Source organism: Muscardinus avellanarius (genome assembly GCF_963383645.1).
Source record: "Muscardinus avellanarius genome assembly, chromosome: 4".
Lineage (NCBI taxonomy): Eukaryota > Metazoa > Chordata > Mammalia > Rodentia > Gliridae > Muscardinus > Muscardinus avellanarius.
The window spans coordinates 106,460,979-106,479,579 of record NC_137789.1 but is presented as its reverse complement, the minus strand read 5'-3'; the positions used below and the strand labels follow the sequence as shown (position 1 = coordinate 106,479,579).

The 18,601-nt window shown below is 51.9% G+C and overlaps 1 protein-coding gene across 1 annotated transcript; it reads right to left on the bottom strand.

Moving 5' to 3' along the window:
• Positions 1 to 298: 298 nt before the first annotated feature.
• Positions 299 to 6,608, bottom strand: CXCL12 (C-X-C motif chemokine ligand 12; the record flags this gene model as incomplete). The annotated part of the gene is made up of 3 exons (XM_080694672.1): positions 299 to 389; positions 2,705 to 2,822; positions 6,548 to 6,608. 3 exons carry the CDS (start codon positions 6,606 to 6,608, stop codon positions 299 to 301), a joined length of 270 nt encoding a protein of 89 aa, XP_080550798.1.
• Positions 6,609 to 18,601: the final 11,993 nt, after the last annotated feature.

Genomic DNA, 18,601 nt, shown 5'->3' with positions numbered 1-18,601 from the left:
AGATGATGATGGTGGTGATGGTGATGAGGGGCGGGTTGGATGGGATAATACAGTTTCTTAGAAAAACCCCAGTTATAAAAGCTCCACTGTACAAGGGTCTGGAGCATGGGTGCGTACAAGCTGCGAGTCGTACCATACGCTATAAATGCTGTGTCTATATGCTGGTGAGACCTCAGGCCCGGCCCCAGGTCCACGCTGGCCAGGCTCCCGCTCGGGCCAGGCCCCTTCCCCACCCTCTGCCCCACAGGTGTCGGCCTTCATCAAGTGGTCTAGCAGAAAGTCCTTTCGGCTGCTGTGCTTACTTGTTTAAAGCTTTCTCCAGATACTCCTGAATCCACTTCAGCTTCGGGTCAATGCACACTTGTCTGTTGTTGCTCTTCAGCCTCGCACTGCCAGAACAGAAGAGGGGACAGAGTCCTGCTGAAGACCAGGGCCGCAGGGCTGAGCTTTGCACGTGTGCTCCTCCACCCAACCCAGACCCCTGGCTCAGGAGCCCAGGTGCTGAGGCTGGGCTGGAGATCAGCTCCAGGTGGGCTGGGGAGATCACAGAGCTAGCACGGGGTGTCTGCTTCCCACGCAGAGAGGGAAACATGGGAATCTGGACAGGTCGGTCCCAGAGAAATCACAGCAGGAGCATTTGGGTTGGCCTTTGAAGAGTAAGTAGGAGCTTGGCAAAGGAATAAAGCAGAAACTGAGAAGCACAGGCAAATATACCAGAGGGGCCAAAGAGCACAGAAGATGTGGAGAAAGGGGCAGGGGAAACAGGATGCTCAAGGAGCTTGTGACCAGATATAAGGGCAGGGGAGTGGGGACTTTATGTGCAAGGTGACAGAAACTTCTAAGGAGAGCGGAGAGGGACCACACACTTTTCTCTCTATGGAGTCTCTGGACAGCATGGGGAACACACTTAAGAGTGACCCTGGAAGGGAATGAGTGTGGCCTGGAGGGGGTGAGAGTGGCCTGGGGAAGGGGGGGTTCCATGGGGGTGGGGAAGAACAGATGGGGGAGGGACAATGCAGGCGATTTGCCAGGAAATAATTTTCAGAGAGATTTTACAGTTCACTGAGTGTTCGATGGTTTCAACTGGTGTTTGGTTTTATTTTCTCCCAGTCCTGGGACTTAAGCCCTATGCCCTGCACATGCCAGGCAAATGTTCAGCCATTGAGCTATACCTCCTGCCTTCTTTCATCACTGTAAAAGTTGACCCAGGCCTCCTCTTCTCACCTGCACTAAAAGCCCACCCAAGAAGTGTAGAGGCGTACAAAGGAGGGATCAAGGACATCGGCTGCAAGCCCTGCAGGACGCTCAGTGAATACAGTGTCTGCCCAGACCTGAGAACTATGCTCGGCCCCTTCTGCATCAAGGGGCATTCACAGGCACGGTGCACCCGGGCTGCACAGCAGGCCCACACCAGCTGAACGCTGGGTCTTTAAAATAGCCTTCCCAGGAAATATGTTTGGTTATGTTTTGGGATTTGGGCACTGGGGATTGAACCCAGGGGTATTCTGCCTCTGAGCTATATTCCTGGGCCTTTTTATTTTTTAAATAGGGTCTTGCTGGCCTCCAACTTGTGATCTTCCTTTCTCAGCTGAGATATGGTATTTTATTGTAAGCAAAGTAGTGAAAACATATTCCTCTTCCAGGGCCTTACAACAAGTTGTAAGTGACAAAGTCAAAGCAGCCAAGGCTAGAAAAAGAAGAAAAATGAGGAAAATCAAACCTAAAACCCTGATATCAGGTAGAAAACTCATGAGGAAGTTGCAGCTTTCATTCCAACTGCTGGGTCCCGTCCTCTTTCATAGGGCTTTGGAGAAGACCAGCCTTTCCTACGGGATTCCGAGCCCCACCTCCCTGGGTGCAGGCACAGGCCAGGAGAAGGAGCCCAAACATGTAGCTTTCTTCCTGAACTCTAGGCAAGAATTTTATGCTGTATGGATGTGTCATTTGGGTTTTCTCAGGTCCCGCATGAAGAAACTCAAATGTTGGCAGCTAGCTGGGTGTGGTGGCTGAGACAGGAGGATTACAGGTTTGAGACCAGCCTCAGCAACTTAGTTTCAAACAAAACAAAACAAAACAAAACAAAACAAACAAACAAACAAAAAACCCAGTGCTGGGATATAGCTCATAGGTAGAATGTCTGTGGGTTCAATCTCTAGTACAAGAAAATGAAAAAAAAAAAAAAAAGTAAAAATGTTGGTAGCTGTCATGGACACTAAGCAAAAGCAAAACCTCAGTAAGTGGTTCTTCAGGGGAAAAAAACTGCAGTTAAGTAAGCTGTAAATTTTGCAATTTCGCTAAATGTTGAGATATAACTTCAACTGGATTTGGGTCTTGTGAGCTTTCGCTTTGAGAAAGGATTAATTTAGGGCCCTGAAGCTGGCAGGACAGACAGAGCCATTACTAGCAAATTTACTGGGCTCCAGCCAAACCCTTAGTGAAGTCCATGGTTTCCTTGGCCCAGACACAGCCAGCTGTGCTGTGCTGAAGGCGGGAGGCTCAGGAGGCAAAGTCAAGGGCCAGTAGGAGACCAGCAGGGCCAAGCGTGGCTTGTGAGACTGAAGCTCGAGTCCATGCTCCAAGTCCTTGTGGTGATACTAACTGCCAGGGGTTACGGCACATTCACGGCCAGACACCCAGCATTTGCCATTTCTACACTATGACAAACAGATGGGAACCTCCCAGGGGGACGATGTCTGAGACTTACACAATCTGGAGGGCGCAGTTTGGAGTGTTGAGGATTTTGAGATGCTTGACATTGGCTCTGGCGACATGGCTTTCGAAGAATCGGCACGGGCATCTGTAGCTCAGGCTGACCGGCTTTCCTAGAAGAGGAAGGAAAACAGGGGACTCGTTACCCTGACAAGCACTGGGAACCTGAGGGATAAGATGGCCGATGTTATAAGTGAAGGATTGAGGGCAGTGGGCTGAATTATATCTTGCAGGTACCTATGGGATGGTGCAGCTGCTTCTAGCTGGGCCCAGGCTCTGCTTCTACTGTGGGGAACAAAAGGACCCAGGAGAGCTGAGCTCCAGGGCTGTGCAGAAGCCAGCATGTATGCAGGTACTTGGGAAACTGCGATAGGAGGATCACAGGTTCGAGGCCATTCTCAGCAACTTAGCAAACCCCCCAGAAAATTAGTGAGATCCTGTTTGGCAATAAAAACTAAAATGAGCTGTGGGTGTAGTTCATGGGTAGAACAGCCCTGGGTTCAATCCCCAGGGCCCCCCCCCAAAAAAAAAAGAGTGTGAGAGAAAAATTTCCTTTTTTTGGTTTAGTTTTAGTTTTTTTTCTCTCTAAAAGAGCTCTTCCAGCCCACTAAGACTGCTCTAATAAGGGTGGGGGAGGGGGTAGAAGGAGGCTCCAGGTCCTCTCCCCTCCCCCTCTAGCAGGGGTCCTCTGCCTCCCTCACCTGCAGTTTCCTCTCCATAATTCACCTTAAACCACAAAAGAGTCCTGCTCAGCTCCTACCTGAGAGTCCCCAGAGGGCCTGCCCAGGGCTTACTTTCTTCTAAGCACATCCATGAACGCTGGAGTCCTGTGCCTTTTAGGAGCTGTGCAGAGATGTTGTAGCCTCCTGGATCCCATTACCATCTTTGTACGCCAATTCGCCAATTTGGAAAATGCCATAATTGACACTCATTAGTGTAAATTAGCAAGGGGCTCCTGCGGAACCCCTTTAAAACTCACCCTTTAAGTCTAGAATTGCAAGCCCCTGGGGACAGGGATTTGTTTTGTGTTTGTTTTTCCTTTTTTTTTTTCCTTTTTCCTTGGCAGATTTTATCTAAACCCCACTTAATATCCCAAATTATTTGAGTTCATGTTTTTTTTTAATCATAGATTAAATGTATGTCTGAGAATATTTCGTTGAGAGATTTAGTTGTTTGCCAGTTTATGGAGTTCCAGGAGGTGGTGGGGGTTTTGAGGCTCTGTCCTTTGGGGAACTGGTTGGGGAAGCAGGTGAAATCTCTTGTATGCAAAGGGCTTAGTATGTGGGGGCTTAGTTTTTCTCCAGGCTAGCAGCAGCGTACTGAGCCACCAAGTCAGGGGAAAAGCAGGCACCTGCACCCCCCAGGACCAAACTCAACAACAGAGAAGAGAAAGCCTGGCATTAAAGTGTAGAAAACCATCTCTTTAGCAATTGCAAGGTCCCCACAGGGGAAGTCAAAGCTGTCCTGTAACCAGATCACCTGGGAAAGTGACCCTGGGAATGGGACCTGGCAGGCTGGGCCCCCAGGAGCAGAACCCCCTGCCCCAGTCCTGCATCTCCCATTTTCCCTGCATTTCTCTCCCTAAGCCAAGAGCAGTGGTGGCTGGGGGCTGTTCCTCTCCCACACCCCCAGAAGCTATCCTGCCCCTCTAACCAAGAAGCAAAGACCAGGCCAGAAATGAGCTGATTCTGAGCTCAAAACACAGGCTTTCTCTCTCCACTCTTCCCTCCACCGGTGGGATCATCTATTACTTTCAAAGGCAATTCAGATTTCTATCCCCAAGACCCCACTGTCTGCTAGTCAAGCAGGGAATTTGTTTCAGCAGGTTTTAAAAGGACAGAGGCCCAGCTGTCCTTAGGGGAGAAGTTGGAGCCTGTGCACCTTGTGACCTTTCTCCAGAGTGTCATTATGACAGACTTTCCCAACTGTTGGGCTGTGACTCCATGTAAAGGCCAGTCATGACAGCTCCGATGTCACCCTGGATGTGGGGCCTCTTGAGCGTAAACTCCTGGAGTGGCTTTTAGAGTGCATTCCATTCTAATGGAGAGACAGGAGCCCCAGCCAGCTCCTCTAAGCCAGCCTGGGAAGGGGGCCCACCGCTGGTTTAGCCCCAGGAAGCAGGACCCCAGTGAGGGGCCCTGGTGCCTGACCAAGTCAGCCCTTGGGAGATGGTGACAGCTTTAGCAGACATCTCTGGACAGTGCAGCCTTGGGATGGTGGGACCGTAGGCCACAAAGACACTCTTAGATAAAGGGGGAAAGAGTCATTCTGGGGATGTATTCAAAGACCTGCCTGGAAGCCAAGTCCCTTTCCTGGCCACTTGGCTGCCATGAAAGCCACTCTGAAGTCGGGTCAGGAGCTGTCTATGCAGAAGTCACACTGCTTGCTCTGAGCTTCCCCAGCCCCACATCAGCTGCACCTGGGACTCCAGGAGGTCTTTAACTTCTTGTCTCCTCTGAGACCCCCTAAGGAAGACAATAGACCCGTTTTCTAGAGAGGTGCACTAGGAAACCTCAGCTCTCACTGCAGCACTCCACCTGAGCCCTCAAAGCAGAGACTTGCCCCATGAACCCGGAAACACCGGGTGCACATAAGACCCAGACCCAGTACTTTCTCAGCAGGGGAGAAAAATTCTAAGTTGCTCCCCAGCTGCAGCTCTGATTTGTGTCTGTTTTTAGAGAACACTTTTCAGGCTCCAGGCGGTCAACCTCCATTGATTAGGTCAGTTTAGCCCAGCCTCTCCTGCAAGGCTCAGCCACACAAACGCCATACCCATACCAGAGTGTGGTTGCCCTCGGGTGTGAGAGCCCAGCCTAAAGCCCTGGGGCGCGCTGGGTCCGCACACACTGCGGCCACACCAAGAGCAGTCAGCGCCCTTCAGACCCTCTGCAGGAAACCTCTCAGCCAAGCAAGGGTCTGGCAGTTTTGTTTTCAGTGTTCAGAGGCAACAGTTTATTTTGGTTTGCAACAATGGTGTCCTGTAACAGCTCTGAGAGTTTTCTCTTCGGCATCAAAACAGAAAAAAAAAAAAAAAAAAAAAAAAAAAAAGCTCTCTCCCAGTGAAAGGGGACACCACCACCCTACTCTGTGTCCCCAAGGCCTTGGGGATTGAACTCTGTAGCAGCTTCCATTCGGAAGAAGAGAACTTCGTTGTCAGGCGACAAAAGCGCCTGTCTGCAGGTGTTGTTTGGGGCCTGGGGTGGGGAGCGGCGTGCATGCCCCCGCGGCTCCAGGGTCTCTCTCTGGTGACCCCAGGAAGAGTCACGGAGGCAGTTGGATGGACGCTGTCGGGGTTCGCGTCGTTGCGGATCGCCGAGCGGTGCAGAAGCGCGGCTTGCAGCGGCTTGGTGCAAGTCCGACAGCTGCGCCCGCCGCCCGCGCCCTGGCCGGGAGCCCCGCGAGGGTGCGGGAAGAGGACCCGCTCCACTCGGAGGGGGCGCAGCACGGGTGCCCGCGCCCTCACAGCCACGGCAGGCACTTGGAGGAACTCGAGGTGCCCTGCAAAGCGCCCGCACGGAGCGAAGGGGGACCTTGGAGCCCCTTGGCCCCAGGACACCGAGCTCGGCGCGGGAAGGCACCCTTGGCGGGGAGGCGTTCAGGCTCGCCGCTCTGCTCAAGTCCGCGCACCCCGCGTCGGGTCCGCGCGCGCCTGGCCGCGGCTCTCCCCAGCCCCAGCCCCAGCCCCGCCGCCCGCCGGCTCCAGGCCCTGCGGCTGCCGGGTGCAGGGCGCCGACCTCGGCGCCACGCCGCTGCGCGGGGTCCCCAGGGCGGCCGATGGGTGCGGGCTGAGCCCCGCGGAGCCCCCGCGCCCGGCCTCGCCCACGGCCCGCGCACTCACCGTCGCAGATGCAGAGCGCGGCCAGCACGAGGGCCAGGACGGCGAAGACCTTGGCGTCCATGGCGCGGCGGAGGGCGTCGGGGTGGCAGGGAACCGCAGGGCACCGCAGGGTCGGGCTCGGCGCGGCGGCGGTCGGAGAGTGAAAGTGCGGCGCTGGCCCGGCGCTTTAGAGGCGCAAGGCGGCGGGGCGGGGCGCGGCGAGGGGCGGGCCGGAGCGGGAGCCGGAGCGGGGCGGCGGCCGGGGTCCCTGGCGCGTCCCCTCCCCCTCGGAGCCGCCGGGCTCCCGGCCGCCCGCGTCCCGCCTTTGATGCTCAGTGGCCGGGCTGCGTCCGCTCCGCCCGCCCGACCTGCAAAGAGGCTCCCGGCCGGGCTGGAGGCTGGGCTGCGAGGCCCGGTATTGTTCCCATTATGCAGATGCCGAGAGCGAGGGAAGGTGGCGGGTCGTGGGGAAAGCTGCCAGACTTAGCCTATGGAAGCCCGGACCGAGGGCGCAGGAAAAACCTGCTGGTCGGTCCTAGGGGCCGGCTGGCCCGGAGAGCCCGAGCGCCCTGACCTCTGGGTGCAGGATCTCATGCGGACCACTCCTCCCAGCCTCCCTGCGCAGCGGCCCGTGTTTGCAGTCAGAGAGACTTGCTTGGATTGCAGGTTAGTGGACAGCCTCAGCAAGTAATGAGACTCTTCAACCCAGAGACCGTGTTTCAAAATAAAAACCAGGGCTGGCGGTGTAGCTCGGAGGCAGAATGCTCCCTGGATTCCACCCCCAGCATCACAATCAAATCAAATAAAAATAAGAAGACTCCGATTCCAAGTCATGCTATGGTAGCCGAACCTTGGGGTCCCCACTAGACAGTTCTACGAGCAGTTCATCCCAGGGGCTTTCAGCGAGAGCGACTATCCTGGAGTTATTCTGTCCCCTCACCTGCAGGCGCACCCCGCAGAGCGGAGCTGGGGAGCTGAGGATGACCCGGCCCGCCCCATCCCCACCGGACAAGTCTTCGTCGTGTCTGACACATAGTCACTAATCAACTAACGGAGGCTGGAAACAATGTTTAAACTTCAGTATTTCCTGCCTATTTCTAAGGAAAGCCTGCATGACCCTAAGCCCGTGCCTCCTGGAGGTCGCCATTCAGGTCCGAGAACAGCTCTGGGAGGTGTCCACCCCTCCAAGCAGCCTCAGCCGGGAGGGAGGAAAGTGCAGGCTTAGGGGGCCTTCTTTGTGACCACCAGCGGCTCCGGCCACCTCTCTGTTCCTTTCCCAAATGACCAACTAGTTAGGTGTGTCTTGTGCCCGCGACCATCAGAGGGTCGCCCTTGGGGAGGGACTCTGACCCTGGGGGTGTGAGGGAAGGGTCGGGGGGGGGGTTAGGGCTCAGCGGCTCCCTCTGGGGTCCTAGGGGCAGAGGCGGTCAGCAGGAGGCTGTCAGGGCTCTGGGACGCCGGCGGTAGGAATCCGTGTCCTCTGCACACTCCACTCCAAACCCACTTTGGTTCTGTGGACCTGGACTTATTCATTCATTCACTACAGACAAGCCCACTTCTGGGCACTGGTCCTTGAGTCTCTGCCCCTTAAAAAGGACAACCCAGTGAAGAAAACAGTTCGTGGGCATCCCCCAGCCTTGACCTCGTCCCGGAGCTCGCAGGCCACGGATCTCCTAGTCCCGCCGGCCGCGGGCTGACCTCTCACAGCGCCTGGGCTCCGGCGCCCTCTGGTGGCGGCGCTTCTCGGTTCTCCCCACCTCCCCAGCTGGGGGGATCCGGACCCGGGGCTCAGGCTCCCGCAGGTAAATACCCACACCCGCGTCGCGGTGCGCCCTGGAGCCCCCGCACCAGCAGGGCCAAGCAGTGCCTCTCCCGCCAGTCTGGCCAAAACGAAGGCCAACGCTTGGTGTTTCTGCCTTTTCCCCTAAAGTTTCTTCAAAGCTCTCGAGGGGGCCCTGGGAGGGCCCAGCACCGGCCGAAGCCGAGGGAGCCAAGGTTGGGGTTCAGCTGCAGCCACTCCTGCAGATGCCCAGGTCCCCAGCTCTGAAGTTCGTGTGGAACCTAGAAGTGCCCAGTCTTCCCCTATTCATTCAGTAAAACACTTCGCACCTACTACGTGCTAGACATGAGCTAAGAAAAGAAAGCACAAATCTCCACCGCCTGGACTTGACATCCTGAGCGGGTTGCATTGGGGTGTTAGAGGAAGCAAATGGTACTAAAACTAAGTACATACGTTTGTCATGTATGGAAAGCTGCGGGGAAATGCTGTGGGGACACAAGCTGAGAGAAGGGGGATGGGTTAGGACTGTAGGTACCCGAGAAACCGTGTTTTAAATAAAACCGCCACAATTTCACACTCGACAAAATACTTACATTTTAAACCCCGTGTACAGGACTGTAATACCAATATTTGGGAGGCTGAGACTGGAGGATCGCAGGTTTGAGACTAGCCTCCATGAGACCTGTTTCAAAATAAGAAATAAAAGCGGTTGGGAGCTTAGCTCAGAGATAAAAGATCCATGGGTTTGATCTCCAGTACTAAGTGCGGGGGGTACAAAGAAAAATGAAAAATGCTAAGAAAGAAGGAAAAGACAAGATCTTGATCTCTCTTTGGGAAGTCCCATCCCCACAGAGGACCCAAAGGGGTCCACCTTTCCCGTGAGGTCTTCCAACTCCCTCCCACACAGCACAAAAGTTCTGAGAACTGCTGCTTCTCCCAGGTTCTTAGTTACGCGAAGTTGGAGGTGGGAGGCAGGGTCTGGCTGTGGTGCTACAGGTCTGGCAGCTGCACCTCCTGGTGGCTCCAGAGCCCTGGCAGTCACCTGTCCACTGCTCTCTGCCCCATGTCCTTCATGCCTTCAGGGTTCAGTGGCTGGACCTTCAGGCGGGACCTCTACACCAGGTTGAAGGTTTGCCCTAACTCCATGTCGCAAGGGTATGACTGACAAGGTGGCTTAGGCTGCCACTTCTTCTGAAAGCATTGTTTTTAAAAACTTAGATACGAAGCCCTGCCTAGTGGCACATGCCAGTAATCCCAGTACTTGGGAGGCTGAGACAGGAGGACTGCATGCTTGAGGCCAGTGTGTGATAAATTCAGTGAGATTCTGTTTTAAAAAAAAGAATTAGAGCTTGATGCACGACTTGGAAATAGAATATCCCTGGGGTTCAGTCAACTAACACACACACACACACACACACACACACACACAAACAAAATAATTATTTTATATTTTCTAAAGTAAGGAGAAAAAAGATGGCTAGTACATGACAGTCAGACATTTAAAATGTTTAAAAGGTCAGTTTACACCAGTATACCACCATGCACTAAAGTAGGTCAGGTATGGGAACATAGCAAACTCTTGACAACGATACCAAAAAAAAAAAGCTGAAATTTGAAAATACCTAAATGAAGAATAATTTTTGTATTATTAGACACTGTCCCACCCCAACTCTCCTTTTAAAATAAATTATTGAGGCTAGGTATGATGACAAATGCCTATGATCCCAGTACTTGGAGACTGAGACAGGAGGATCGCACAGGTTCAAAGCCAGCCTCAGCTACTTAGTGAGACCCTATTTCCAAATAAAGTATAAAATAGTTCTGGGAGTATAGCCTGGAGGTAGAAAAGCCCCTGGGTTTCACCCCCAGTACCACCAACAAATAAATAAATAAATAATAAATAAATAAATAAATAAATAAATAAATAAATAAAATAGGGTTGAGAGTGTAGCTCAGCAGTAGAATACCTGTGGATCCAATCCCTAAAACTACAAAAAATGAAAATAAAAGTAATAAAAATAAAATAAGCTATTGGATCTTAAAGTGATGAAACATAAAATCAAATCAGGGAGACATGGTATATTCCTTATTTATCCACCAGGTAAGGCTGGTCCAGGAATGCTCGGGGCATAGACGGGAATGGGACCTGGTGCTCATGATCCTCCCACCCCCAGCACAATGCTCCCTCTTCCGGCTTGGGTGGAGGCCTGAGGGGGCTCCAGGAGGAGATGGCTGCATGTGCTGTCCACCTTCCCTCCCTCTCACACTTTGGCTCCTCACTCTGGCCAGGCTCTGGAGGAAGACAGACCCTCAGAGGCCCCCTGCTGTCACATGTGCAATGAGGACATGAGCCACTGTGGCTGGTGTCCATTCACTGGGAGAAGGTCATTTGGAAGATGTCCATTGGCTCTGTTTCCACAGGACCACGGCTTGCCTTCTCTGGGTTTGTCACTCTGGTTCTTCTAGACTGAGCTCAGCAGAATGAGCGCTCCTGTCTCAGCCTTGGAGAAAGCACAGAGCTCCGCATGGCTGGGGATAAGCATCTCCGGATTCTGGACTGTCAGCAAGCATAGAGGGGTTTGGGGACATAAGTTCATTCTGTGACAGGTCATCCATGGGGCCTCTTGGAGTCAGGGCTCAGATCCGTTGGGCTGGCCATGTTTTCTCGACTGGATTCTAAACTGACCTCAGAAGCCCATTTCAAAGAGCCCTGGGCCACCCTGCAGGGAAGAGCCCCAGGGAGGCTAAGCCTGTCCCCACGGGCTTGGGCTTGGGCACACACGCAGACAAGGGTCACTTTCAGGGAGTATGCAAACCAGGATGTCTGTCCTCAGTGGCCTTGCCTAGAGACCCTCCCTGGCTGGATGCTGTAAGGCGGAAGGGGTATGTTCCGGGATGCCCCCCAGAAGCATCAGATTGCCAGGGCTAGTTTCTAACACCACGACTTGGGTCTGTGGCTCTGCCCCCCACCTGCTTCCAGCCCTGATTCAGCCCTGCCTGCACCCCGACATCACAGTGGGCAGTCAGGTCTGGCCTTATTCTATGGCTCCGTTCCCAGCCACACTCTCTCCTGTTACCCCAACTCTTGGCAGACTGGCTTCCTTAGTGGGGTCCGTTGAAGGTTCCGAGATCAATCTACAGTAGTTTCTCTGGTCTTGTTTCATTTTTCTCTGCTTCTAGTTTTCTGAGGTCAACCAAGACAGGAAAATATTAGGTGAAAAATTCCAGAAATTAAAAAAAGAGTTTTAAATTGTGTACCACTCCGAGTAGCAGGCTGAAATCCCTTCTCATCTCACTTCTCCTGCACAGGACATAAACCATCCCTTTGCCCAGCATACCTAAAGTATATGCATCTGCCTGCTGGTCACTTATAATCATCTCAGTTAGCAGATGGAAAGACTATAATATATATAGGGATGTAGGGGTTTCTACTATCAAACATCCACTGGGGGCTTTGGAATACATTTCCTTATTCTCTTATCTGTAGATAAGAGAGCAGCTGCTATGCAACAGGCTCTGTCTATCAAAAACCTGCTGAGTGATAGACAGTATAAACCTAAAAGTGTGAATAATAGTGTGAACCTGAGGGTGTGAACATCAGCATGAAGCTGAGTGTAAGTAACATTAGCCCTGGGAGTTATTCAGTCTGACACACCTTTTGCCTCCTGTGTCCTCACACCTACCTGGGAGGTGGTCCAACATTAACCCCATGCTCAGATGTGGACACTGAGACCCCACAGCTATTGCTTGGAAGAACTGGAGCTTAAATCCTGGTGAAGGGTGAGGCGAATTTGCCATACAAAATTAGGGACACCCAGTTAAAGTTGAAATTTAAGTAAACAGCAAGTTGGTGTATGTCCGTTTTTTAGTATGTTTCAGATATTTCTTGGGTCAAAGTTATGCGAAGAATAATTAGTCCTTGTTCTTCTGAAGTTCAAGCTTACCTGGACATCTTGTATTTTGGTTTTCTATGTCTGGGAACCCTACTCCAGGGTTTAAACTTTTTTGTTTTTGTACTGGGGATTGAACCCAGGGATATTTCACCTTGTACTTGGGGCATTAAACCCCCAAGAACTTTTAACTTTGAAAAATGATCTTGCTAAGTTGTTGAGGGTCTCACTTAGCTTCTGAGGCTGGCCTCATGGCTTCAAACCAGAACCCCCAAACCCATCTCAGCCTCCCAAGTACTGGTAGTATAGGCGTGAGCCACTATGCTCAGCTGCCTGTGCTCTTCATACTGTAAGAAGCTGTGGGCAGAGGCTAGGAAGGCAAGTTCTGGAATCATCACTTGTACTCTGAGGGGTATCTTGGTCTTTATTAAGACAGAATACAGAAAGTGGTACCTTGAAGCAGTTTTAGGTAGAAGGAAAAGTGAGACCCCAAACGAGCAGTATCCTGCAGCTGGGGGGACACTGCAGAAGAGGAAAGAAGCCAAGAGTTGTGGAGGGGCCCCAAGTCTGTTTCCCACACAGTTGCCCCCAGCCCAATGCCCCAGTCAGAGAAGCCAGAATTCTAGCCCCTGGTCTTTCTTGTTCAAAGGAGGGGCCTGTGCTTCTTTCTCCAGCCTGTATCCCTGTGGTCAGGTCTCTGGAGCCTTGTTGCCTAAAGACACTGGATCAGATCTCACACACAGGCTTCCCAGAGAGGTTTTTAAGGCCAACTACAAAATTGGGCCTTGCTACCAGTGTGGCCCAGAGGTGTAAGTGGAAGATACACTTGGGCGCAAAGACTTCCCATCAACTCCGAGGGATCCACCCGGCCATTTACCCACCTGACCATCCATCATTTTTGTACCCGCCTATCTATGGGTTTTGCTTGGAGGCAAAATGCCCCTAGGTTCCATCCCTGGTACCAAAAGAAGCAAAAGAGGAAAGATTTATTTTGGCTTGTGATCTCAGTCCATGGTCCTTTGGCTCTTAGCCTTCAGGCCTGTGGTGGGGAAGTTGCCACGGTTCGAATTTGGAATCCCCCTCTAACCCATGTGTTGAAGGCTTTGACTCTAATGCGGCAATGTTTTCAGAAAGAGGCAGGACTCTTGAGTCATGAAGCTGTGACCTCATCGATAAGTTAATGCATTGATGGAGTCTTAGCTGGGTGGAGCACTGGAAGGTTATAGGATGGGCCAGAGGTGGGGCTTCCCTGAAGGGCTGAGGTCCCAGGGTGTGAGTCCCCTTCCTAGATATTGCCCCCGACACCTCTATCTCTCTCTTCCCTTTTGGCTTCCCTGAGCTGAGCAGGTTTTCCTCCACCACCTTCTGCCATCTTCACAGGCTCAGAATCGACAGAAATGAGAGGCTGTGGGCAGAAACTTGTGAACAGCCAGAATGAACCTTTCCTCTTTTAAGCTGCTTCTCTTGAGTGTTTTGTCACATCAGCAGAATAGAACAGCACAGCATGGCAGAAACATGGGGTGGAGGACAAGGGTTCCAGGTTACCTCGCAGTGGCCTGGAAGCCAAGAGGGACAGGAAGAGCGCAGATTCAAAGCCAGCCTCGGCAACTTAGAAAGACCCTGTTTCCAAACAAACAAACAAACAAACAAACAAACAAGCAAGCAAACAAACAAACAAACAAAAAGAGCGGAAGATATAGCTCAGAGATAGAATGCCCCTGGGTTCCATTCCCATCAACACACACACACACACACACACACACACACACACACACACACACACACACATGCGGGTGAAAGGGCTGGGGCCACAATATTCTCTTCAGATGATCTCACTTCCTTCCACTTGCCCCTGCTGCTGAAGGTTCCACTACCTCTCAATAGCGTCATCCACTGGGGACCAATCTTCAACATGTGGGACTTTGGGAACATGTAGAATCCAAACCATAACCCACACATATCCATCCATCCATCCATCTCCCCACCACATCTGTCCACCCACACATCCATCCTTTCATCCATCTGCCACCCAGCCATCCCTCCCGCCATCCCTCCATCCATCCCTCCATCCATCTCTCCACCCATCCCTCCTTCCATCCATTATCGTCCATCCATCTCTGCACCATCTGCCTGGCTCTCACCCTTCAACCACTCTACCCCAGTCTTTTACCGATGCTCTAGTTCTGAGAGTCCTTTTTTTCTAGGAAGAGAAAGATTTGTCTCCTGTTTCTTGGACTGCAGGGGAGAGGACAAAGGACCAAGGGCCTCAAACCTGGAGATCATGCAGGAAGTCTTCAACTTAAAGCGTACCAAAACCTTCATTTTGAGCCACGTGCAGTGGTGCCCACCTGTAATCCCTGTATCTGGGAAGTTTAGACAGGATGATTGTAGGTTTGAGGCCAGCTTCAATATCTACTCAGTGAGACTCTCAGCAACTTCTCTCAACAACTTAGACTCTTTCAAAATAAAAAATAAAGTTAGGCTGGGGTATATCTAAGAGGTAGAATGTCCCTGGGTTGAATCCCCAGCCCCCCAAAATAACCCAAAATAATAAAAATTAAAATGAAATAGGACCGGGGGTATAGCTTAGAGGTACAATACCTCTGGGTTCATAAGCAGGCGTGCACGCGCGCGTGCACACACACACACACACACACACACACACACACACACCTTTACTTTTGCTGAAGGAATGGTCTCATTTGGAAGTCAGGGAGGGCTTCCTGGGGAATGCCCACCCAGGGAGGAGCTGAGAGCAACATCTGAGCCCACCTCAAAAAACACCCCGCCCCCTGCACATACATGAGGTTCCCCCATAAATTACAAAATAAATAAATAAATAAGAAAAAAGAAAAAATAAGAAAGAAGTAAACCTTCATTTCTCTATTTACCCCTCTGCACTGAATGAGCAAGTTGTTAACATGACTGAAACCATCTGATGATTTTTACCAAATGGAAAACTCTCCCTACAGGGGCAATAAAGCAAATATTGAGGACAGAGAGAGGCGGTCATAAAAGGCTCTGCCCGGCTGTAAACAGAGGCGGTCCTGGTGATCTATTACCCAGCCTTGGCAGCTTCCAGCAGTTCTGAATTCCAGGAGGGACTGTGACCCAAGGCAACATTTACTTCTGCGGCAGGTCAGTGTGGGTATAATTCTGTCTACCGGATGACTGGAGTTGAGGTTTGGAGCAGGAAGTCTAAGCCCGGAGCGCTCATAACTCAAGAGGAGCGGGTCACCCCACCTAGGGCAGGCCACGAACTGCACATCCTACTGTCCTGAAGAGAGAGGGTGAGGGTTCCTACACGCACAGGCCACTGTCAACGGGAAACATGGCCTTGGTTTACACACAGCCATTGTTTGGTGTGTCTGTGGTTTGAGGCCAGCCTCAGTAACCCTCTGCAGCTGGGCATCTAGGCCGAGCCAATCAGACTCCGCAAGGATCTTGAAGTTTGAAGAAAAATCCTTGTGAGGAAAGAGGACAGGCAATCTTTCCCCAGGGGCCACATTTAGCCAGTAGATTCCCTGTGCTAGCCCTTGTGGAGACCTGGGGCAGTCAAATGTTGGCTATCCCCGAATGGTCAGGTAGCAGCCACACCATCAGCACCTGAGCTGCCCAGTGCCATTGTGGGGATGTGAGCTCACCTGTTCTCAGAAAGGGAGGTCAGGACCCAGCGCGGCAAAGGCCACGCAAGCAGTCAGGATTGTGACCGGGGCTCCTGATGTGGGCTTTGCTGGTTCTCCTTCTGCCCCTGGTCTGGCTGTGGGTGTTTTGCTTTAGACACAAAAGTGTTGAGTCCCTGCTGATTGTAATAATTACCTAATAAAGAGAAAAAGTTGCTGGGAGCCGTGGTGCATCCCTGTAATCCCTGTATGTGGGAAGCTGAGACAGGAGAATTTTAAGTTTGAGGCCAGCCTCAGCAACTCAGTGAGACTTTGTTTCAAAATAAAAAGAAAATAGGGCTGGGGTGTGGCTCATAGGTAGAATGCCCTTGGATTCAATCTCCAGTACAAATAAATAAATAAATAAATAAATAAATAAATAAATAAATAAATAAAATAGGAAAGGTAGATTTTATTTTCCCAGTTTTGAGGGTTTCAGTCTGGGGTTCGTTGGCCCCATTCCTCTACGGGGGTGGTGGGTAGAGGAGCAGAGTTGTTTTTCTTATGGCCAAAAGCAAAAGAGAGGAAGAGGAAGAGACAGTGTCCCACAGTCCCCTCCCTGGGCACACCCCCGGCGACCTCCCTCCAGGTCCCATCTGCCAGTAGCACCAAGCTGGAAACCAAGTGAGCCTTGAACACCAGGGCACTTGAGGATGGTTACTATCCGGACTCCAACAGCAAGACTTTGGCAGGGCTGTCCCCTTCCACAGTAGCTGCTGGGCTCCTCTTGCTCCCTGGACAAGGGCGTTGGTAGGCAGCTGTCTGCACCACCAGGTCTTGGGTCCAACCTGAGCGTCAAGGAAAAGAAATTTGAGCCCCTAGCCCCTGGCTGCTCTACGCTGGGCCCCCTTAGCAGACTCTCAAATAGGAGCTTGCATTCCGTAAACTCAGCTTCTGAAATTGAGCAGTCATGGTATCTGGGAACCAGCCTGTCTGCAGGTCCAGAAACTCAAGGGATCAAAGACAAATGGTCTCTTTACCCAAGGTCAAATTCTCCTTTAGTGCTGGGGAAGGGGGACAGTAGGAGAACAGAGGAAAGACTGGGAGAGGGACTGCTCTGGCGATGGCCTCTTGGTAGGAGGAAGAGGTTGCATATTCATATACTTGTGTTCTTCTGCATCACTGGACCAAACAGGATCCCAGGGAGAACAGCCAAGGGTGGGAGGGCCAGGCCAGGGGGCCGCTGCCACCTGTCCCTTCCTCCTCCCTCCCAGGCCATAAAAGTTACAGCTTTCCCTTTCCTCTCCTAGCAAGACCTGGCTTTGGGCTTGCTAGACCAGGTGTGTGTCTTCCTTGGCACAGAGAACATCTGGGGTCAGGAAGTAGCCCAGGCTGTGAACAGCTGGATCAATCCGGGAATGATAGGGGATCAAGAAAAAGAGGAAAAAAAATTGTTTATTCGGGCAGAAATGTTTCATGTATGCAAAATCTGGCCTCTACCTCCCGGGGTTGCCAGATGGTAGATGTGTTTAGTTCGCAGATAAGGAAGTGGAAGAGAATGGATGGAGGAGTGCTGGCCCAGCCTCACAGTGGCCCAGGAAGAGCCTCCCCTTCCCCAGGCTGGCAGGGGTGGCAGCGTCCCCTGCAAGAACGAGAGGGCTACTTGATGGATGTCAAGTTCAGCTCAGGTGATGATCTAAGAGGGATCAATGTGCTTCATTGCCAGGCAGACCCTTCACCTAGCACTGCTAGCACCACTAATTAAAAGGAAGAAAGGGCAGCCGGGCGTGGTGGCACATGTATGTAATCCCGGTACTTGGGAGGCTGAGCCAGGCGGATTGTAGGTTCGAGACCAGCCTCAGCAACTTATGGAGGTCTTGCTTCAAAATAAAAAAATAAAAAGGGCTGGATGTGTAGCACGGAGGTAGAATGCCTCTGGGTCCCATCCCAATCCTCCCAGAAAAGGACTCCCTTCAGGGTCTCTTGGCTCGGTTTCCTTTAATGGGGTGTTAGGGTTTGGGTCTTGAGTATCCTGCAAAGGCCCATGTGCTGGATTCAATCTTCAGCCCGACACTGTCAGGAGGTGGTAGGACCTGTGAGATGGGGTGCGCCCCTGAAGATATGGGGATATGGGGACCCTGGTCTCTCCTCTTCCTCTCTTTAATTCCCAGCCAGCAGCAGGTGAGCAGCTCTCACCCCACCTTCTGCCATGATGTACCACACTGCCACAGGCTCAAAGCAAGGGGGCCAAGCAAGCGAGGATGGAAACCTTGGAAACCAGAAGCCAAAGTAAACCTTTCCTCCTTGTCTTTTGTTTGTTTTGTTTTGTTTGCAGTGGTTTGTATTAAACCCAGGGCCTCATGCATGCCAGGCAAGTCTTTTACCACTGAGCTTACACCCCCAGCTTTTAAAAATTTTTATTTTGAGACAGGGTCTCACTAAGTTGCCCAAGTGGTGGTCTCCAATTTGTGTCATCCTCCTGCCTCAGCCTCCTGAACATCTGGGATCCCAAGCATGCAGCATCACACCCAGACTCTCTCTCTCTCTCTCTCTCTCTCTCTCTCTCTCTCTCTCTCTCTCTCTCTCTCTCTCTCTCTCTCTCTCTGTGGGAACTGAACTCAGGGACATTTTACCTCTGAGCTACACTCCCAGCCTTTTTTATTTTTTATTTTGAAGCAAGTTCTCAATTAGTTTCTGAGGCTGGCCTCGGACCTGCAATCCTCCTGTCTTAGCCTCCCAAGTGCTATGAATACAGGCGGGCAGCATGGAGGATTTCCAGACTGACTGCTTCTCACCTGGACCC